Here is a 23,300-nt window from a genome sequence, read left to right as displayed (position 1 = left end):
TTTCAGAATTTTCCCTAGTTAGCCCTTCTTAGCCAAGTAAAAACCAGTTTCTCGATTAGCAGACCTCAGCCTCAGACATTATTTCTCAATTCAGGATATAAGAAATAAATGAATGCATCAGTTTAGTTGTGACAGGTATCTGATGAGAAAATATAGGAGAGGATAAAGGTTATGGGTGCATCTCAGAGACTAGAGAATTTGAACAAACAGGAAGGGATGGTAAAGGAGTAGAAGAAATAAAACCTGCATGATCCTTTTGCTTTACCAAAATAGCTAAAGAACATAGTCTGTAGACAAATCAGGCAACATAGTACTTTTCTTTAACAATTGGAATGTTATCTGCTGCTGCAACTAGACGACCAGGGGAAATGCTTTGGATAAAATATCACTCTGAAATAAAAATTGCTTTACTATTAGCACGGCAACACAGCTCCACTGAACCCCAAATATACTGTAAATTGTGATCTTTGTTTACATAAGGGGACTAACTCCCTGTTGATGTAGTTGGAAGCTTCAGCAGCCTTTGTTATGGTGGAACATACCATTATCTTGGACCATTTATCTGTCAAGAATGGCAGTACAGTACCTCTGTTCATTTTGCCCAGTAGGACTCAGAGGATGCTTATTGTAGATTATTAACACTGTCACCATGTAACTTAGTATGAACATACTGGTTAAGAACATCTAATCTGGGACTCACATAACCTGATGGATCCTGTCTTCCTACATCATCCCATGCTACACGTGTGGTTGGGAAATCTAGCATGGATCTTTATGCTATCAGTGCACCAGATTAGGACAGTGATACCTAAGAACAGGGCACTTACCCCTGTTCCCCCTAGCCTACCCCATTGATCCACTTTCCTACTGAGGTGAAGAAGACTTTGCTTGACTGGTTTTGCCAAAGGAATAGTTTCTTTATAATTTTAGTGAGTTCTTAAATTATATTTTAACAGACCTGGGGTGGTTAATTTTAGTGGGATGCATTTCGTGTTTTATGTGAACTGCTTTGTACATTTAGGAACCAGACTTTAAAGTGTTTTAATTAAGAAGGCATTGTATCCAATGTGAATCATACTAAGACCAGACCCACTGAAATTAATGGGCAAGATAAACTTAGGTTCATTCATTTCAATGACTCAAGAGTATAATTTAGCTTGATACAACTCAAGGAATGAAGCTGAATGTTGGAAGGCTCAGGACATACGAAATTAACTACGCATTGTGTGAAGAAGTAGTATAACTTATGGTATTTTTAATTTAAATGGAGATTAGACAAATTCATAATATCAATTGTTACTCGAAAAATGGCTATTTTGAGGATAATATCAGAAGCAGCAAATCCCTGAATGCCAGATGGTGGGAAGCACACAACACTCACATCATGCTCGTGGGCTTCCCATAAGCATCTGGTTGGACACTGTGAGAACAGAAAGCTGGATTAGTTGTGCTTTTGAGCTTATCCAGCTGGACTCTTCTTATATCCCTCTTCTGAATTTCTAGGTGACAAGTCCTTAAGAGTCATTAGGGACAGTTCCATATCTCAGGAACCCAGGAAACTGCCTTACAGCGGCTCAGACCCATTCATCCACCTAGCTCAGCATTGTCTATGCTTGTTGGCAGCAGTTCTCCAGGGTTTCAGTTTTTCCTAGCCCTACCTGGTGATGCCAGATATTGAACATGGGACCATCTGCATGGGTTCCACCAATGAGCTGCAGCCCTCCCCTCTTCCATTTCATTTCCCCCTAAGCCCACTTTAAAACCACTCGTCAGCATTCTTGGTAGAGTTAGATAAGATAGACAACCCTTGTGCATAGATGGCAAATAGGTTTCTGTAGAATTCAGGCAAATGTCTTTCTCTCACCCTGTCATGAGATTCCAGGTGAGCTGGGACCCTGCACATACAAGCATTGCGAGCCAGATTTCTTTTTACTGACTTCAAAATTATCCTAAGGTGTGATGTTCTCCAAGACGGGCCTGTCAATTTTTCAAAGAAAAAAGTGTAAACATTAATCCAAAACTGTAAGCAGTGTTGGTTCACTGAAGATGCAATCGTTAACTGTTCTACTATAAGCTTACATATCAACTGATGGTCAGTGCCAGTGTAAACTGAATTTCAGAATACAACACTTCCAAAAGGGAAATCTTTAACTCTTCTTATGTTTATTTTTATCTGTCATTTGGAGAAGGAAGAAAATAGGAGAACAAATGACATTTGCAAGGGGTTATTGACCTTTCAATTTCTCTTGAAGCTTGTATATATGCACAGAGGGAATTCATATTGTCTGGAACATGAAACATGGTATATCCTCAAGTTGTCCATTACAAATCATTGATATAATGGCTGTTTTAGGAATGATGTGTGACGGGAAGAGGGAGGCTATTTTAGTGATCAGTGGAAGTCAAATATCTGTCAGGTGCCATGTGGCATATATGCATACTTATATGCCTGGGATATATCCCAAAATATGCCAGGGAACTACTTTTTGTAATAACAAAAATGTAAAAAAACAAACAAAAAACCAGTATTATTGTGTTGTAGCATTACAGGTTTTTACCATTATGGAAATTAGCTCCCTGTGTGAATTCTTTTGCCTCTAGCTTAGCAGTTGGATTTTTGCTCCAACTTGAGCCATGCTAGCCTTTCATGCATGGCATTCTTCAAGCAAGGGCTGGATGTTACTAATTTCCTTGAAGAAATCACTTACAAAATTTGCAGAATTATGTTCTAGAGAACTTGGTTCAGATGGGTAGGTTTGTATCTAAGTTGTTGAAGCACAATAGGGTTGTCAGCTTTCCTTTGCTTAGGCCGCAATGCAGACCTCCCGCCACTGCTGCATCTCCTGCGCTGTCGCACATGGCCGGGGCAGAAGGTGAGCATTGGGGAAATCGCTGAAGCAGCCTGAAGTTGATGCAGTGGCCAGGCCACCATACAGCTACAGTGTGACCACCTTGGGATCTAATGAGCTGGCTGGCTCAGCCTTTTCCCCTCCCTGCCTTATGAATGCCCCACTTCAGAGCCTTCCAAGAGCAGGCTGCAAACCAGTAACACTCTCACCCAGCCACACATTTGGTGATGCCTTCACTGATGGTGTGATGCTTGCAGCACTCTGGGTGGTGGAGGTCAATATAGCTAGGAGAGCTGGCCAGAGGGACACCTCCGTCCAAACCCACACCCACCAAGTGTAAGGTGGGGGTTAGATTGCTCTGTTACTCAGAGTACTGCAGGCATTCGTGGAGATTGACCTATCCTATTTTTTAAATTGTTTAAAGTTGACTTTTTCTGTGGTGAGTTCCTGAAGAGAAGAATACAGTGGTTCCTCGGGTTAAGTACTTAATTCATTCCGGAGGTCCGTTCTTAACCTGAAACTGGTCTTAACCTGAAGCACCACTTTAGCTAATGGGGTCTCCTGCTGCTGCTGTGCCGCCGGAGCACAATTTCTGTTCTTATCCTGAAGCAAAGTTCTTAACTTGAAGCACTATTTCTGGGTTAGTGGAGTCTGTAACCTGAAGCGTATGTAACCTGAAGCGTATGTAACCTGAGGTACCACTGTATAAGATATATCCTCCCTATCTTCGTGTGTTTTGTGCTAGTCCTACTCAGAGTAGATCTATTGAAGTTAATAGATAAATTAACTTCTGTTTATTAATTTCAGTGGGTTTATTCTGAGTAGAATTTTGGAGCACAAGGCTGCTGTCAGGAGAATTTCAGTACTTATATTGATATGTTGTTTTACAGTTCTTAAAAACAATTGCTAGTCACATCTACTAAGTGGGAATTTGCTATTCATTTTTGTTTCGAATTGAGATTTATACCACACCCTGCAAGAAAATTATTAGGGCTTGGTATGTATTGATCACTGTAATTGTCCTACAAATAAAGAAGTATGTTTTTTCCTACTTCTGCGTTTCTCATGAATAAGGGTAATCCAGAATTGATTAACGGATGGCCTTCCATTTGGATTTATTCATAAAATAAAGAATGGTCTTATCTGCAGTTAGGTACCTTTAAACTTCTGTACACTAAACTGTAGACATGGTTAGTTATATGCTGCCTGTTTTCAGTGTTTTGTTCTTTGAACTTCTAATATAGTTTCTTTAATTTGCTTTTTTATAATCAAATTGTGGCAATATTGTTTTTGCTCTTGCTGTATTTGATCCCAATCACATCTTTTGGGGTAGATTTTTTTCCTGCCTCTGGTTTTCTACCTGCTCCTTCATTTCCCTCCTCATTCTTCGGTAACTGTTTTTGGATAGATTCCGGTTTGAATTCTAAAAAGAAAAAGTATTGCATCTAACAAACATTTCTTGCGATTGTGTACTTACATTTCAGAGTAAAAGATAGATAGGTGTTTCCAAGGAGTAATGGCGGGGTGACAAACCTCCCCCTCCTAAAAACCTACAAAAAAATGGAAAGGAGCTCATATCACCACCACCCACAGCCCATTTCACTTATTACCTTTCCCCAATCTTTATTTACAGAGCTTGCAAGTGTGGCATGTACAAGTACAGTGAAAGGCATAATTCAAAGCTTTAAAGCTTGGGAGTGCTGAAAGTGCACCTTCTTCTACACCAGGCATTCCCAAACTCGACCCTCCAGCTGTTTTGGGACTACAATTCCCATCATCCCTGACCACTGGTCCTGTTAGCTAGGGATGATGGGAGTTGTAGTCCCAAAACAGCTGGAGGGACGAGTTTGGGGGTGCCTGTTCTACACAAACCTACCCAGTTTTTAAGAGCTTCGGAAGCCGCCTTGCTCAATCCCCTCTTCATGTGTTACATGCAGAAAGAGGGAAAGTGGCACTCAGTGATCCCCAAGGCCTGCCTTTTCTTTAGTTTGGCCATCTGAGTTGGGGAAGCTTAGGTGCATTTACTTCTTCACATGGAGATTTTGACAGATTCTGGAGCCCTGGGAAATCAAAGCACTAGGATCCCGAGAAGCCTCTTGATCAACACAAAAAGGCTTCCCTGCTGTCAACCAAAGGAGCAGTGCTGCTAGGAGGCATGTTTCATGGGGACAGGGCCAAAAGCTGGGCCATACAGCCTCTCCCTGCTCACTTCCTCTCTTTGTGAGTAACACATGGAGTAACACTTTCTCTCTTTGTGAGTAACACATGGAAAGGGTCTTGTGTCCCACCAATCTCTGAGGTGCATTTGAATGGGCACTCAAGATAATAAAATAAACAAGGAAAGGAAAGGAAAGTAGAACAGCAGCATTAACATTCACCATAAAATATAGAACAGGATACAGAAGTCATCCAATGAAACAATTCACCTTGCATGATAGATTTAAGCATAGCAGTATGTCTATGTCACGCCATCTTGGAAAGGGAAATTTTAAATCAAAACATATTTGGGAAGGAAAGAAAACCCAGACTAACTTATTGGGAATACAGTATGTGGTTAATTTTATGAATCGTTTCTAATTCTCCCCTTAAAAGGATTTCTCAGTATCTATTCTTTATTTTTCCTTGTGTTAACTAAACATTTGTACAGCACTTGTGAGTTTCATTTCTTTTATCTGGGCTTGATCCAGACATATCTTTCTGCAAAACAAAGCGCTCCTTAAATTTGAGGAAGAGAGTCAGAGCCAGCATCATTATGACATTACTTAAAAAAAAAAAATAGTGAGAAAATCAAGGAAGGCTTATTTATTTTTGATTGACTTCAAAGATGCATCGGATAATATGAATTTTTTTTTGCTAAAATCACCCTGCCTTCAAATTATTCAACAGTTAAAATTAGTGGGTAAATTTTTGGAAGTTTAAATCATAAGGATCAACAAGTCAGAGGTTTCTTCTCTTCCCCTTAATCATTTAACGCGCAATAGAAGCACTGACACAACAGAAATCAGATAAGACCACAATTTAAGGTATTCCAGTTAAGGGATGTAATTTTAAAATAAATAATAATAATAATAATAATAATAATAATAATAATAATAATAATTTATTATTTATACCCCACCCATCTGGCTGGGCTTCCCCAGCCAGTCTAGGCGGCTTTCAACAAAATATTAAAATACAGTAATGCATCAAACATTAAAAGCTTCCCTAAACAGGGAATTCAGTTTGAGTACCAGTTTGAGTGACCCAACTACATTATTGGCTACTCCTGTTAAGATTATACTAGGCCCTGCTTGAGGATTTATGCATAAAAAGGTACAAACAACACAGTCACATCAACAGGAACTTCTTCAGGGATAAAGGTGGGTTCCTTGCTCCGCCCCAGGAAAGCTGCTCAGTCTTGTAGGCAAGAAGCAAGCATAGAAACAGGGAGACATGGACAGAAAGAGGGAGGTATTCTCCTTGCAACAACTCTATGGGTATCAAACAGAGCTTTAAATGAGATAAATGCTATAAAGAGATAAAGTGAAGAAGGCAAAAGGAGCAGAGGATGATGAATTTTGTCTTCAAGTTATTTTTCATTTGGCATGTGTCACAAGCCTAGCAACTTGACGGATTATGGATTTTCAAAATTTATAAAAATGCGACATGCATAGAATGCCTTATCCATAGGCGAGGGAAGACAGGTTCTGCAACTTGCACAGCCCAGCAAATTCAGGGTGGAAAGGTAAGTATCTTAGAAGCAAGACGAACCAATTGTTCTGCAATTATATAGGCTCATTTTGACCAACCTGCTTCGTCACTTACTCAGGCACTGTGTATAGTGAGCATCTTGTCAACTTATCATAGTGGTATATATCAAGTTTTAGGACCTAATATGTAATCCAAGTTCTTCAAGACAGCACTTGCAAGCTTCTGTGATATTAATTCAAGGTGCAGTTTTGCCAAGCAGAGTAAGAGAACAAGAGTTCTTCAGTTGTGATCATAAGAAAATTCCATGATGTTGTAGGACACAGTTTGCAATCAAGCGAAATGCTGTATCTTCAGAATAAGGCTGTATACATGCAACAGTTTTTCAATATTGGGTGGAAGTTTCAACTGGAAGAATCTACTAAGTATGGAAAATGGAAAATACTTTCATCAAGATTATACACTGATGGCTTCCTATGGTGACATTATTCAATCATAGTCAATTTTATCACCGTGTTAAAAGTTAAATAAAATTTTCCCTGTCTGAAGGAAAACCACAAACACAGATGACTCATTTCCAAATTTACTAGCACTAAAATGTACCGTTACCTTAGAAGAAGCGGAAATGGCTACTGAGTTTCAGTTCTGAGACGAGTCTTTTCCCCACTTCTTGTGAAAAACGGAATTTTGATCAAATCTCAATTTAAAGGAGTCTCTCTAGCAACTTTGCTGGCATCAAACAGAATGAACTCCACAATGCTGTCTTATGTGGCTTTTTGTTGTTTGAACATAGTGAACCAGTGCAATGTCAATGAGTTCAGAAATAAAATAATTAGCCTTGTAAGTATATACAGCTTAATATTATTTTTAGATTACCATTATTTTCTATTTACAAAATGATCATAGTTATAATAAAATTGTTATAATATTGTCATTTCAGAATAACAGTAAAACCTGCCTGAACAGAGAATTTGTAAGTGTACAAGTCTTTTTTGCAAATATTATTTTTACAGATATTTGAGCCATGCTGATCTTTAATGCTCATTTTTCTCCACCTTTTCAGGTAAACTTAAGTCTTCCTACTAAGTGGGTAAGAAAACAATTAAAACACTTAAATTACAAAAACCTTGGAAGATTGAAGCCCTTGACTTATATGCATTGTCATTCTTAACAATTTGTTATCACCTGTTTAAAATTCTTGCAAGAATGAACAAGTTAATACCAATAATGTTATTAACATGTCTATTTGGAATTGTTATTAATTAGCAGGAGTTGACAATGTTGTTCCCAGATTAGTTTAAAAGGTGTAAGAGCATTTTTTAAAAATTATAATATGTGTAAGAGTGTCGTCGTCATCATCATCATCTTAAATAAACATAAAACTTAACTGGTTAGACCTGGATTTTATCTTCCACAAGCAGAAATGCTTCTTCTGTTTCACAGAATGTTTTTGATCTAGCAGAAGAATGCTGCTGATGGAGAGGGGTAGATGATAGCTGCCAATTTTCCCATTTCCCTTGGAGCCTCAAACAACACCTCCCGCACTGCTCCAGAGATCCCACACTGCCGCTCTGAGGTTGTTTCCACTGGCAGAAGTGAACTCTAGATCCAATTTAATAAGACAGACCACCCCCCAACAAATTATTTTAATTAATTAATTAATTAATTTTTATACCGTCCTCTACCCGAAGGTCTCAGGGCACTTCACATAAATTTATTGATATACCACTATTCATTGGAAAAAAAATGAGAGTGGTTTACAACATAAAACCATACAATTAAAACCAGTAAACACCAATAAAAATTATCGACAACTTAGATATGTTAAACAGACAGCATGCAGTCACTCTGCTTTCAACATATACAGTGGTACCTCAGGTTACATACGCTTCGAGTTACATACACTTCAGGTTACAGACTCCACTAACCCAGAAATAGTGCTTCAGGTTAAGAACTTTGCTTCAGGATGAGAACAGAAATCGGGCTCTGGCGGCGCAGCAGCAGCAGGAGGCCCCATTAGCTAAAGTGGTGCTTCAGGTTAAGAACAGTTTCAGGTTAAGTACGGACCTCCAGAACGAATTAAGTACTTAACCTGAGGTACCACTGTACTGTACATCTACAGTATATATTCGTGTTGAATTTTTTAATATATGAAAGTGGAAGCAGTGGGTTCATTAGATTTATTTTCCAGACAGTTGTTGCAAAAAAAAAAAAAAAAATCTGGATCTGCTAACCAGCTATATCAAAATCACCTTTCTTGAAATTGCAAGGATGAAATTTGCAAATGAAATTTGAACATGTTATAAATTTTGGGTTATGAAAAGATTGAGACAAAGGGGTCTTAAGAAGTGAAATGTGGCCCGATGGCTTTTGTTGTTCATACCAGCATGAAAGTGCATGGTTCTGAAATGTGAAATATGCATCAAAGTGAATAAACTAGAAACTGTAGCAGTTTTTAAGTTTCACAGAAATCAACTGTGCTGAACTCCTCTTATGAGTAGTATTTAACAGTGCTTAATATGGATGGATCATACTGTATCATTTTTGTAACATATATATATATATATGTTTAAATATAAGTTAAAAACTACAGCCAAAAATGCATAAAACATGAAGCAAAATTCCCTTTCGCCCCTACAAATGATGGAAAAAATCTAATATTTACAAGAACTGTCGGATTTTGTCAACCTGTCATACATTAAAAAAAAATCTCTGAGTGACAAAGGACTAGACCATGTTTTCTCAAAATGGCTTCTCAAAAGTATATGTTATTTCTAAATTATTAAATTTTTTTTGTTTGGCTTATTCAGATTCAGAACTATACAACTGTTTTCGGTTTTGGTAAAGAAGCTTTAAATGCTCTCTTGAAATCATTTTAAGTACTGCATTAACCTGAAGACTTGTAGGTAAAATGACATAACTCTTAATTTCAAAATATTCACCAGAGCTAAGTTTTTTTAAAAAAACAAACAAACATACTAGGTTTGGATGTGAACCATTCCCCCTGTTATGCCTTGAGAACTGCATTCAACAGATGCACAATCTCATCCTATGCAAGTATTTAACTGGAAATAAGATCCATTGGGTTCAATGGGGTTTACTGCTAAGTAATTATGCAGATGGTCTCAACCCTAGAGGCTAGGCTTTTAAAAACATTTTTTATGGCAAGCAGATGGTCCACTCTGTTCTAAGACCATTTTCTCATGAAGGAACTGTAGAGAGCTGTTTATCTGACTGGAAACGTTATATGGGATAAGTGCATGAACGATCCAGTGTCTGCTTGATCACCTATCTCCTTCTTGGAAACAGAAAGTCCTTCTCCAATGTTTATAAGACTGGCATAGCTTAGCTTATTTTGGGAGTTTGTTGCCTGACTGAACAAATACATGGGAGCCCAGTTTAAAGACATGTAAGTTGGCATGATTTGAGATTTTCAGAATAAAACTTAAGTGGCCCCTAGGTGCACTTTTATCCTAAGTGCATTAGACATCATATATATATGCAACAGCATTTAACAATCTGTCTCCCTTACACTTCAGACCAGATAATTTTATGTTCTTACATATCTGGTTTCCCTTTGCCCTTTAAAATTTATAGAAATAAAGATCAGGCCAGGCTGGGTGAAGGCTATAATTAGTTATGACATCAAAACCCATAACTGGCCAGTTCAGAAGTCAAATCTGAACGGTTGAAAAAACTGCTAAGTGGCTGACTTGGTTGCAACAGCAACGTCCCATGTGCATTCCAAGGTTAGGCACAGCACACTTCTGTTGTGGGTTTTTTTAAAGTAACCGGTCTAAAAGTGGCTACCACAGGGAAGCACAGGGTCTATGATGAAGAAATTGAACACAAAGCATGTAACCTGGACATAAATCACATTTAAAATGTGAAGAATCCTCTCAGAGGGCAATAGCATGTCATCAAGAAAACCTGTTGTTCTGTGGGACTTTCTCTACCCTGATTTTTAGCTGTGCCACCACTCTATCAATCTTGATTCATAGTACTGGCACTGCGTACTGCCTAGAGAGTGACAGGTCACCATAAAGCAGGAGCCACAGCAGTGATTTCAGGTGCATGGACTGGACCCCAGCGGTACCCACAAGCAGGAGCCAAAAGTCAATTTTTTAAAAACAGTAAGATAAAAATTAAAAAAGTTACAGCAGGTATCCCCAAACTCGGCCCTCCAGATGTTTTGGGACTACAACTCCTATCATCCCTGACCACTGGTCCTGTAAGCTAAGGATGATGGGAGTTGTAGTCCCAAAACATCTGGAGGGCTGAGTTTGGGGATGCCTGAGTTACAGGATCTATTAAAAGTTCAACCAAGATGATGCTGTGAGAAATAAATGGGGAGACAATTATGAGTTCCAACAGAGCGAGTCTGGCCATCCCTAATTGTTACACAGTGAGTTACGCCTCCGCTCACTTAACCATTAAGGATGGCTGAAATATAAACGCACACTAATAATACATTTGACCATGAATGACAATGTTAGCAATAAAATGGTAGTTTTATATTATGAGAAGTATGCCACAATTTCTGATCCAATATATGCATATTTCAAGTCCTAATCACGGTTTTATGCAGTGTTTTTTTCTGGGGGGGGGCGCATACCCCTAAATATTTTGTGAATCTTTTTACTTTTGTCCATTCACTGTGTTTATTTTTCCCAATTTGAACTAAAAATGGTGAGAGTACCCCTAAATGTTTTTTTAGAAAAAAAGCAATGGTTTTATACCATTTTCTAATATAAAGGATGGGGTTATTACTCTATTTTATATTCTGTTAGCAGAACAGTATGTTTTACACAGTTGTCATTGATATAAGTGCAGTTGGTTTTGATGTTAAAATAGTACTTATGTTTCTCAGACTGGTTGTAAATGGTCATGTCTTGATAAAGGATTTGAAGCTATTCAGAATCTGAAGCCAAATTCCAGGTGTGCCGAGAAGATTAAGAGCCTTAATAAACGTTATACACAAATCAAGAGGAAACAGGCATGCAAGGTTGGTGGTGTATTCCTATAAATATAAAATACATACAAGAGTTTATATATTTATAATACTTAACAAACACAGCTACATTATTATTCACCATTTGTATTTCTAAGCCTTGCCCTTATATCTTTCTAATTTCTATTTGGTTCTACACTTATTAGCAGTTCATACAATTCTGCGACAGTTTTCGTATGAAATCTGGATCTCTGTATTAATTTCTCAAATGGGGTTAATTTTCTAGTTTTTTTTTCTTTTAATAGCTTTTTTTTACTGAAGAAGTAACATTTAAGAGTTTTTGTCATAGTAGTAAACTGAAGACAGTAAACGATACAAAAATAAAAGCCACCCAGGAAATGGCCTCTTCAGAAGTGGCTCCCCCAATTAGCCTTCTCAGACGGGCTCACCTAGTGTCATATTTGTGGTATTTTCAGCATGAGGTAAAGACTTTTCTGTCCACCCAGACCTTTTACATATTTAAGGAATCTGGGTGTCTGTTTTTTAAAATCTATTTTTAATTTTAAAACTGCTAAAAGTGTAAAAGAACTCTGTTCTCTTTCACTAAGCCAGGAAGGGAAAATAAAAAGCACTTGAATTTCCATGTGCAATAAATCTGTCCTTTAAACTTGCTTGATAAAATGTATTAGACCATTCATCATGTTTTTTCCCCTTCCACAGCCTGTAATCTGCAACGCAATGTGTGACAACTCCACTAGTGGAGATACGGGGAAATTTTTCAGTGAGGCTATAGAACATCTTCAAGCAGTAACACGGGAGAACATGAGGTTGATCTCAAATTAGTATTTACTGTATTTGACACATATGGCCTTACCTTTCAGTAACTTTCTGTAAAACCACAGAACTGCCATATACGTGTGCAGAGAATAAAGATTTTCATATGTTAGCTTTTTACGCCTTTTTTATTTTCCAAATTATCGTGCCAAGAGCTTTCTCAGTAAACAGGCCTAGGATATGCCAGGTAACTTGCATATTGAGCTTTCACCATGATCTCTTTGCAAAACTTTGAGGACCTCGTTGAAAATAATCAATTTGCACAATGATACACTTTTCTAATGAGAAACCCTATTTTAAAGGGCATTTCTTGACTAAGAATTCCACAACCTGATTCTTCCAGACAATGCCTGGAGCAGGGGTCTCCAAGCTTTCCTTGCCTTGGGCCGGTGTCTCCAGGGATGATTGCACAGCGGGCCAGAGGGCAGGGGAGCGCATGCCGGTACACACGCACACATGCTATTTCCGGTGCACTTCCAAGTCGGAGGAGGCCCATGTGCATGCGCACAAGCTATTTCCAGTGCTCCTCCACCCTGGAAGTGGGTCCCCACACTGCGCCGTGCCACACCAGTAAGAGCGGGGAGCGGCGGGGCTTACCGCAGGCCGGATAAATGAGTTCCTCGGGCCTTATTCGGCCCCCGGGCCGTAGGTTGGTGACCCCTGGCCTGGAGTTTACCTGGATTACAAGTACACAAGAAGCCAAACTCCACACGGGGCAGAATTCAACTTAGTGCTAAGAATATACTGTCAACACAAGCATTTTTTATTGCCCAACAGAATGATCTTCCACTTCTTCCCAGTGCACTGATCTGGGGATTCTCCAAACTCTCCAGAGCAGATTTGGGGGAGAAACAGAGGGTGAGGTGAGCGGGGGGAGGGGGAGCCCTGTTGCACTAGCACCCTGAACTGCCTTCTGCTAGTGGAATGGGTACTTGGATCTGGACCCAAGCATTTTATTCATAATGTTTCATATCCTCCAACATTCCTCAGATGAAAATAGGGACATTTCTCACACACACCAATTCCCGCCCCCCCCCCCCCCGGTCTACAGAGCATTTCCTATCAGAAGTGCTACCACCACTACATCACTGGGACACAGCACAAACACCCTCCACCATCCTGAGAAAACTCCTTAATCCCGATTTTATTTTTATTCTGTGGCATCTGTCCCAAATCAAAACTCTGATAACCCAATGCTTGTGAATTCATTGCCCAGATAACACTGCTCATAAAGTTCAGCATAACACATTCTATGAAGCCTTTACAGGATGGGTCACCAAGGGCATCTACAGGGTCCTGCCTGGTGCCGAAATCAGGCTTGAAAAAAGCCTTGTAACTGTTGCCAATAGGAGGTTTTTTCCAGTCTTAATTGTGACACAAGGAGGCAATATGGCTGGGTTAAAACTGGGGACAGTTAATTCCCCTCCACCAAAAATTCACCTCTGCCACCATTAGGCTTGAACGAAGCATTCTATTGCAGCCAATAGAAGACTTTGTTCAACCCTCACTGCAATCAAGGTGTTTTAGTGTGTGCAATTTAGGAGGTTCTTACTCGGAAAGCAAGAACTAACTCTTCCTTCCCCAGCTGCCACCGACACCAAAACTGCCCTTCTCTCACTGCAATTAGGCTCAAAGAAGTCCTCATATCACCTACAGCAGAACACTTTTTTCAAGCCAAATTGCTGCCAGAGATGTGTGTGCACATGTGACTGTGGTGCACATGTGCACAGTTGCATGTGTTTGGTTGTGCACATACATGGTGTCTATGACTGCGGAATGTTTCTTTTTGTTTGCTGGCTATCTAGGGTCAAATTTCTGTTTGGGCTCTCCAATAGGTTCACAGGCATACATAATTTGGATACACTTTGCTATCTACTGTTGATCAAAGCAAAGTTGCAATTCAAGGCAGACTAGACTATTTGCAGCAGTAAAACCTATCGTCATGCAGTCAGCTGCTGCTTACTGTGTAGTTTTCTTTAGGGTACAAAATTGCTAAGATTCTATAAGGCAAACTGAGTTTTGCAAGATCTGCTAGATAGATTAAGTGAACAGGAACAATGGTGCTAAAACATATTTTCAGCGAAAACAAACCATCTGTTATCTTGATGTCACAAACCTTTATGGATTATTCAGTATTTGCCATGCTACTGATTCTGACATTTCCCAAGATAAGATTATTCTCTCCTTTTTTTAACCAAGTATAAACAAAGGTTGGCTTGACTTGCATCACTTAATCCCCCGGAACTCTTTTCTTTTTCTTCGTTCCGATTGTACATCCTCTTTCACAAAATATGTGTAACTCGGCAATTTTCTGTAGGATCATTTTGAAATGGATCTGTGGGTGTGGGTCTCTTTTTACAGGAGCGGTGCCCGCTGAAAGTTCAGGGCTGACAGAAGCAAGGATAAACCATTCAGCTGGAAGTGTAACCTAAAGGCAAAGTTGGTATAAGGAATGAAGCATCAGAGCATCAACTACCTTTGTGTTCATTTTAATACATTAAGAGTTATTAAACTCTTCATATTATGTCTGAACAAAGCAGTCCAAATGCGAATTCTGACACATATTGGGAATTACCCAAAACTGAAGAACCACTGAGACAACAGACTTCCAAGCATGCAACGGAGATTCTTTTTCGGTCCTCTGCAGATCCCCATTCCCCCTCAAAATCAGTTCTGGAGGGGTGGACCACCCCTTGGGGGGCATGCAGGGAAGGAGAGGAAATGCATGTGCTCTTGTGCTAGCAGAATCCTGGATACAACTCATTATTTCTTGACACCAGCACCACCAGCAAAACTAGCTATACATAAATTATCAGTTTATGTTTTGTTGCCCTATAGTTAAGCTGCCGTGCTCTTGGGCTTTTAAGCTTCACTCTTTCCAATTTACCAAACTTTCCTGATAGTTTTCTCGTGAACATCCAATAGGACCAGCAGTTCCTATAGTAGGCTGGATGTCTGGAATATCTAAACAAGCATCAGTTCATGCCAACAAAAATAAAACATCCAAGAGCACCAAAAGGGCATTTAGGAAGAAACTGAGCAGCTTACCCAAAGGAGACATGCTTCAGGATTATTTTGGAAACTATAAACAAGAGATGAATGAAACAGGAACGTCCTTAAGGCAATTGACATTGGATAATGAGAATCAATCTACTAACTTGTTAGTACCTGCTGTTTTGACACTGTTCTTTCCCTAAATGCCCTCTGGTCTCTTCCCAGAGAAGACTTTTAATCACTTGAGACTCTTACAACATCCCATATAGCATGAGCCAGAAAAAAAGGAATCTAGAGGAGGTCTTGACACACAGGGCTTGGTTCTTCATAGCTAAAAGAGCAAAGTAACCATAAAAGTTTACAAAAGCCCCTGGCTCTTGAAGTAGAGAACCCCTCCCTACGAAGACACAAAGCTCATTTTTTCTAGTAGTCTACTAACAGGCAAAACGCTGAAGGATGGAACTGTTGCTTGCATTTTAAACAGTTATAGGGTTCTTTCTGCACACTTAGGTATAACAAAGTATCTGAATCCCCTCCCACTGCCTCCTTGATCATGGGATGGTGAGGATAGTCATCTTCCCTTCCCTTTAAAAATGCATAGAGCTGAAGAAGGAAGTTAGAAGCGTGACACTCCTTCCCACTTCCTGCTTCAGCTCTATGCACTTTTCGAGGCTCAGATTCATTTTACTGAAGTGTCCAGAGAGAGTGGCACCCATGGGAACGAGCAGTATAAACTTCATATTTTGTGCAGTGAGACTTCAACTTTCTCTCTCCCACCCTGCAGCCCTCCACACATCCTCAAAATCTGCTCTGGGTGGGTGGGGGACTCTTTGGAGCAGATTTTGGGAGTGTGGGGAGGAGTGGAAGGTGAAGCCCATTTCAGAAACGGAAGTCCTATTTGCAAATGGTCTGCTTTGTGAATGGTAAACTGTATGAGTGGGCAAATATTGGAAGTTTACTTCGAACCGAGGCCCGAGAGTTGCAACGTATGGCTGGTCTTCAGCTGGCAATCTGCCAAGCAGCAGACTGAGACCATTACAAAAGAGGTGACTGTGTGTCCCGTAAGTCTTCCATTATTTTACTTGGTCTTAGAAACAGATCATTAATTTGCATGGGTCAGATACATTACCATCATTGAAAGAGAGTTGTTTACAACCCAGTAGTGTTTCCATCTCAGTGACCGATCCCAGTCTGCAGCCTGACCCCTGACATTCCTCAAGGGAAGGATCAACTCTGGGTTTCAAATGCTTTGGCGAGATATGTGCTTTACGTGCAAAGAGAAGGGAGTCCCCACATCAGGTCCCAGTGTTATGTTCCAACAGCTTGCGTACCATACACATGCAACATTGACATCTGCTGGATAATGCCAGTCACAGCATCCTTTCTTTAGCCAAGGTAATTATAATTCCATAACTTTTTCCTGTACAGCATTAGCAATCTTACTGTGCTAAAAAAGGAGTGAAAGGTGTCTGTGATAACTGAGAATTCAGCTCAACATTACAGGTGAAACAATATGACATCCAGGCAAGGTCTTCTGGCTCCAGTACAAAACTTAATAATAATAATAATAATAATAATAATAATAATAATAGCAATTTATACCCTGCCCATCTAGCCAGGTTTCCCCAGCCACTCTGGGCAGCTCCCAACAGAATTAATGATCATAATAATTTAAAAAATGATAAAACATCAGACATTAAAAACTTCCCCAAACGGGGCTGCCTTCAGATGTCTTCTAAAAGTCAGATAGTTGTTTATTTCCTTGACATCTGATAGGACGGTATTCCACAGGGCGGGCGCCACTACTGAGAAGGCCCTCTGCCTTAGAAGAATATGGCAGTCTAACTGCAAACACCATTTATAAGGATATTGGCATGTCTTGCTACAGTGCATAGTCTCCTGCCAGCACTGGAAGGTTGCACATTTGCAACCATAATGTGGTAGTACCCTCTTGTGGCCTGCCACAGCACTGCTGCTTCTTAAACATGAATGGTTTCCAGTCGCAATCAGGGTGTATGGGAATGGGAATTTGAAAGCAACCTTTTCATCATTACGTATTTGGTCCTCCAAAAGTCACAGGACCACCTTCTATCGTATATACTAAATGGCAAATTCATTCCAAGCTCCAATCATCATGCAGCCAGTGGTACCAACCACTAACCACACACAAGAGGGAAGTATCAGAAGATTTAAGGGGACATCAAGGTTTCCAAAAGTACCAGGTCACTTGCTTGCTCAGATGCAAGGGAACATTGAGTGTCCGTTGAGGGCAAAAATCTGGAGGAAACCTGAGGGAAGTGGGAATGCAATGGTGTGTCCTAGAAGCAATATGTTTTGTGAGAGGAAGGGGAAACTCTATAATGTGGCTCTGTCCAGCATTTCATTCAACTTTGTCTGGGTTCTGACTGATTGATTTATGAGTAATCCAGAGGCATTAAAGTTGCAATTAAGTCTGCTTCCCATCTCTCCCACTGAGGTGGCCTGATAGTTATGGGAAGAGAAAGGATTCAGATTATGTGACTTGTATGTAAAAGGTTATCCTATTACATTACAGAAATCTAGGGACACAGACTCTTAGCTGGCTGAGGATTTATCAATTCCAGCATGTATTGGCTAGTGAAAGCCACTTGTAGGATTTGAAAGGATGTTTATTAGTCCAGAGTAATAAGAATAGGATGGGAACTGCTCTCTGCACAGACTGGAAGTGCCCAGTAGACTTTTACTGGGATTGAAATGAGAGAAAAAGCAACTTTTACTGAAAATTAGTAGGACAATTTATGACTATCTAAACCATATAAATTAGTATCTACTAATATAAAGGAATGCTCATTAAAAATTAAACACGGAGGGCACTATACCCTGGCACAGATTTATAGAAAAACATCTGGACACCCCTCGTGGGGTCAATTTCAGCAGAATACTGGCACAGGAACCCAGTCCAGGTCTGGAACATCTTTCTTCAAAATAAAAGCAGTAAGATTGAGCACACTTACCTAAAGACATGAATGAGGTAACAGTGCAGTTTGGCACTTATCATAAGACTTTTAGCGATAGCCTGGGTAAGTGGTTTGTTTTTAAAATCTGTATCTTGCCACGTGGCAATATACTCAGGGTTGTTAACAAAACATAAAACCAGTAACAGCAAATCTGTAAAAATTCAATATATTAAAACAATTCAACATAATGAAATGGGCAGAAAGACTATGTGTTGAATTACCAACAATCTACAATCTTCAAAAACTCCCAATAACATTTCTTTAAAAACAGTTCTGGAATGCAATTAATTTTCATTTGGTTGTGGGAGTGAGATGGTCTTCACACATTTTCTACAAGAAGGCCTGATGAATGTCTCTAGGATGGAGTTCCACAATACGGATGACAATATCAAAAAAGCCCTGGCCCTCAGGCCTAAGGTCAGGGGGGGAATGTGACTAGAAATTAACCAGAACCCAGTCAAGTTCTTTCATGATGATGGTCCCTGTGCCTTATACCCCAAAACAAAATACCAATAGAATTTTTATTTATTTATGTATTTATTAAATTTGTATACTACCTTTTATCCACAGATCTCAGAGAGGTAATTATTTTATATTTGCTATTAATTACTTTGGAGAAGGAAAACAATTGCTATTACAGCCACTGTAGATACAATGATAAAGGGGGTTAGAAAATATGGGAAACATGAGTGTTTACCTTTTTTGTAACACAGTTTCTATTCACTTTCTTCTTTAAAATGTTTAACATGGTTGCATTGAAATGTAACAACTACATAAAAATAAAACAAGAAACACTCAGATAAACGTTTCTGAATATATTAGCCAAGTTGTAGCAAAATGTAAATACCAAAATTATTACAAATACGAAACGATGTATAGTAATGTGTATTGCTTAGATTGGTGGCCGTAAATAAAAGGCATTTTGTATCCATTAGAATTTTTAGGAAGAGGAGAGGGAGGGGAAAGGGGAAATAAAAGGAAAGATGTTCTTCATGCATGCCAGACTGTGCTGTGAACTATGGGTACTGTTCTACCATATGCAGGACTATTTCTGTAATCAATAAATCCATATCACTGCATAAAATTTGTGTTTCTTTTGGCCTCTTGCTACTTTTAAATTATTGTGTCACTTTTTTCCAACAATGCTGTTTGGCAGATTACATTATGCCTTTGGTCCATAGTTAACAATTGTAATGATTTCCATGTGCTGGCAATAGTTGTTCCTGCAAGGGTTAATAGATGTGCTGCGAGTTCTGTTTCCAACATCGTATGTCCGTATTTGTTGTTTCCCATCCCTTGATATAATTTGTCTGATACACAGTAATTTGTTTAAATTATAAGTAATACAAATGTATCCCTATCGTGTTTTATGACTTCCCTGATACTGTATGTGAGCTGGAACTGGTCTGTGACCGAAATAGTAAATTCATTCAATGATAAGTAACTTGAATGCCTAAGTATCTGAAGCTTTTTCTCACTATTGGGATTTGTAATATTTTGGAAGCTTCCTGAAGTTGTGGGGAAACATGAAAGAATATTATTTCCAATTCTTGAAAACTTACCTTAAGTCCAGAGACATTAAAAAAGGTCTCTAATTCTATACTCAATAACCTTCCAGTGTTAAGCGAGTCTGATGCAGATAAAACAAGACCGTTGGCATAAAGCCCCAGAATGCATTCAGTTCCATTGATAGTTACACCATATCCTGCCAGAATTTGGCATAATCTCATTGCCAGTGGTTCTACAATTAGAGCAAATAATGGGCAAACTTGTTTTGTCTCACGGCTAAGTTGACATGAGTATTTATTTTGTACTGAAGCTAGGTGTACCATTGAGTAGGGTTGTGCTAAATAATGGGGATGTGTCTTTAATAATTTCAGGAAAATATTTGGCAAGCCTAGTTTCTGTCACTGTTGAAATTATGTGACAATAGATTTCTATACTATTTTAAGTTCAAAAAGCTTATTTCATGCACTACAGTACATGCTGTTTGTCCTATCAGTCTTACCTATTTTTAAACAGGTGAAAGAACCCATGGCATGGATGAACTAGCTTTTTATTTATAGAACTGATGTTACATCATGCTGACACATCATGCTGACCCTTTTCTTTAAAACTGCCTATATTTTTTTTAAAGCAACACAAAACTTCCTTGAAGGCTGGAAAGTACAGACAAACTGCATATGTCTTGATTCTCTTTATGATGCAGTTTTTTTTATATAAAAAACCCCCAGAGATATAATTCCTCTTTTCAAAAAATAAAGAACTAAATAAATTGCCAAGACCCACTAAAGAACATTGCATGGCACACAGCCCTCAACACTGCTGGTGACTAACAGAACTACTACCCAGCCTTCATGAATGTTGACATACTAACCTACTTTGAAGGTATTAATGCTGCTACCACTTCTGTCTCCTTGGCAATTTCAGCTCAGTAGAACTGCACTATATAATTATGATAAGACCATTATTTCAATTTTAAAGAATGAGAATGGTGTTCTAAAATTTATTCCTGTTAACTAGTTCATCTGAATAGGTAAATTTATGTGATAACTATCTTGTGCAGCTTTTATTGCCTTTCTAACCCTGAACTATTTATATTTGCACCAGACAAGTCTGTGCATGACACTGCAAAATAAACTGCAGTGCAAATTTTCTTCCTTTGACTGTTGTGCATGTGGAGGTCTTCTTCTCTGTGCACATACTTAGTTCAATTGGGGTAAAAGTAAGCAATTAAAGAGGCAATTTCAAGTCTATACGCAAATGACTAAAGGAATTCATGGATTGCATCTCCTTGATAAATAATTTATCAAGGATGAATCATTGTTTGTTTTGGTACATAAATAATAGCAGAAATGCTACTAGAAGTCACCCACCCCAATCCAATAGCTTAGTGATGAGTGAATTGGGATGTGATGAAAGGTCAAAATTTAAATATGCTATACCTCCAAATTACTCCTGAAATGCTTTGTGCTACATTGTGTCTGTTTGCCTTGGTGTAAAACCATGAAAGTGCATTGGTCTTTAGGAAAATTGGAAGCACACTAAGACCACCTCTAAGACCACTTGAAATGACTACAGTATTTGCAGCTATCTACCCCCAGGTGCCATATAAATGCGCTGCCCTTTTACAGCTACTGAATGTACCAGGGTATGTTGTTGATTATTTTTCCTCTGATGATGTGTGGTAGGCTCCTGATACTTTCTAAAGGCAACAGTGCAGGATTTCAACACATTTCCAGAATCATTTAAAAAGGTATTGGGTGAAGAACTAGATCCAGCCAGCAGGCCTAATCCTGAACTCCCCCCCCCTTCCTTGCGGGCTTTGACAAATGAGTGGCGCTCCTCTCCACAATGGCAGCAGGAATCAAAATAATAATAACAACAAACATTTGTGGGCACTGTTCAAGTTATACATGTGTAAGACCATCCTTTGCATCACTTTGTTGGTTTTGGTTACGTCTTTTGTGTTTTCATTTTGTATTTTTATGTTGTGAATTGCCCTGTGATCTTTGGATGAAGAGTGGTATACAAATTAATTAAATAAATAAATGCTTGTGCTTATAGCAACTTGTGGCTTGCTGTAAGCACCAATGAGTTAATCGGTTTTGACAACAAGTCCACTTTGCTCAGGGTTTCACTGCACCATAGGGCTCCTGCTTGTTTATTTGCAGCTGTGTCACTATCTCTCCTACATCTGATGCCACATGTCAGTAAAGGAGATGGTAGGTATGGTTTGGGGGAAATGGACTCACAGGTCAAAATGGGGGGGGGGGCTGTGCTAGGTGCAGAAGTTCTCTACCCCCTAGAAAAGGCAACCCATTTCTCAGGAAATGAGTCAGGGGGAAAGGGAGGGGGCTGTTAAGGCAAGCCTGATGTTTTGGGTGGAATTCCAAAGTCTACAGACTATTAGGTGTTCATGATATTCCAAAATTATGCATTATGACTCTCTGCATTCGAATCAACCTATTCCTTACAGCTGCACTCAACCAACCACATTGGCTCCACCCTGCAGCTTTCTGATGTTCACATTTCCAACAGCCTCCTTTAGCCAGTCAGCTAAACTGGGGAATGCTCCCCATTTTAATATCCTTCCAGCACATGAAGCAACCACTTAATTCAACTGATTTCATTCCCTAGGCAGCGATGTGGTCCAGATGTTACTGGACCACACACTGTCCCCACCCAACCCCTGTCTACCGTGTATTGAAACTGTGTTCAGAAGCTCCATTACTTGCGCATTTGCCAGCCTGGCCAAATGGCAGGCCATAAATTTAACATATACACAATAAACGCCCCTGCCATTGGCTATGCCATCTGAGACTTGTAGAAGTTAGGCGTCCACAGCATTTACCCAATCAAAAGTGCTTCAGCTCCAGCCCTATGAAGTGTTAAAACACATGCACTCAGTCTACAAAATAATTCTCTTACAGTGAAAGCAGCAGATGCCCTACTGGAATTTTTTCACTCAGCTTCCTTTTCCTCCTGTTTTCAGCCTCCCATCAGCATGACCAAATGGCATCTTCGTCACAGCTGCTCCTATTGAGTGGCAATAATTCTCTAACCCTATTAATAACTGCCCCTGCTACCCTACCTCTGCTTCAGAGTATCAGACGAAGTGTGTATTACACACGAAAGCTCATACCTTGAAAGCTTATATTTAGTTGATATTTAAGGTGCCACTGGAATTATTTAAAAAGATTTTTTTTCATCTTGTTATTTATTATGCTACCCTAGTGTAAGTAAGCGGAGTTCCCTAAAGCTACTGAACAGGCCTTTGCTACCATTTTAAGCGTCGCCATGGCAACCCCTGACAAGCACAAAATGGTGGCGGGAGGCACGCAGCCCCGCCCACCCCCGTATGCGCGCGCTACTACAACCCCGCACCAGACCTAACCCTACCCTACCGAACCCGACCCGCTTTTCGGCTCCAAGGGAGGGAAAGGCCCGCCTGTCGTAAAAAGAACGCGGCGAAGCGGCAGAGTGCGG

At 39.5% G+C, this 23,300-nt stretch overlaps 1 protein-coding gene and 1 long non-coding RNA gene across 3 annotated transcripts; one reads left to right on the top strand and one right to left on the bottom strand.

Moving 5' to 3' along the window:
* The first annotated feature begins 6,206 nt into the window (after positions 1–6,206).
* Positions 6,207–12,433, top strand: LOC310754049 (uncharacterized protein). Of its 2 annotated transcripts, none has more exons than XR_014543567.1 (5): positions 6,207–7,376; positions 7,477–7,509; positions 7,600–7,626; positions 11,438–11,541; positions 12,208–12,433. XR_014543567.1 is itself a non-coding variant. In XM_083595498.1 (5 exons), the coding sequence occupies exons 1-5, from the start codon at positions 7,281–7,283 to the stop codon at positions 12,328–12,330; spliced, it is 414 nt and encodes a 137-aa protein (XP_083451624.1). In that variant the 5' UTR covers positions 6,207–7,280; the 3' UTR covers positions 12,331–12,433. The 2 variants fall into 2 exon arrangements, 1 of the variants encoding a protein (XP_083451624.1); XM_083595498.1 differs by having other exon boundaries at positions 11,407–11,541.
* Positions 12,434–14,434: 2,001 nt separating this feature from the next.
* Positions 14,435–23,128, bottom strand: LOC310756305. Its single transcript, XR_014544794.1, has 3 exons — positions 20,689–23,128; positions 15,490–15,646; positions 14,435–14,749 (listed from the first exon to the last, which is right to left on the bottom strand). It is a non-coding gene; the product is annotated as an uncharacterized lncRNA (long non-coding RNA).
* Between the last annotated feature and the right edge of the window lie 172 nt (positions 23,129–23,300).

Source organism: Podarcis filfolensis (genome assembly GCF_964270895.1).
Source record: "Podarcis filfolensis genome assembly, chromosome: 2".
Lineage (NCBI taxonomy): Eukaryota > Metazoa > Chordata > Lepidosauria > Squamata > Lacertidae > Podarcis > Podarcis filfolensis.
The sequence above is the reverse complement of the archived record's forward strand: the minus strand, read 5'-3'. Positions and strand labels throughout refer to the sequence as shown.

Bases quoted from the DNA above. Each gene is read 5' to 3' on its own strand.
- LOC310754049 (XM_083595498.1), top strand. From the start codon at position 7,281: ATGAACTCCACAATGCTGTCTTATGTGGCTTTTTGTTGTTTGAACATA. The intron at 7,627-11,406 runs GTAAGAAAACAA...TATGTTTCTCAG, and splicing joins TAAGTCTTCCTACTAAGTGG to ACTGGTTGTAAATGGTCATG. The intron at 11,542-12,207 runs GTTGGTGGTGTA...CCCCTTCCACAG, and splicing joins AGAGGAAACAGGCATGCAAG to CCTGTAATCTGCAACGCAAT.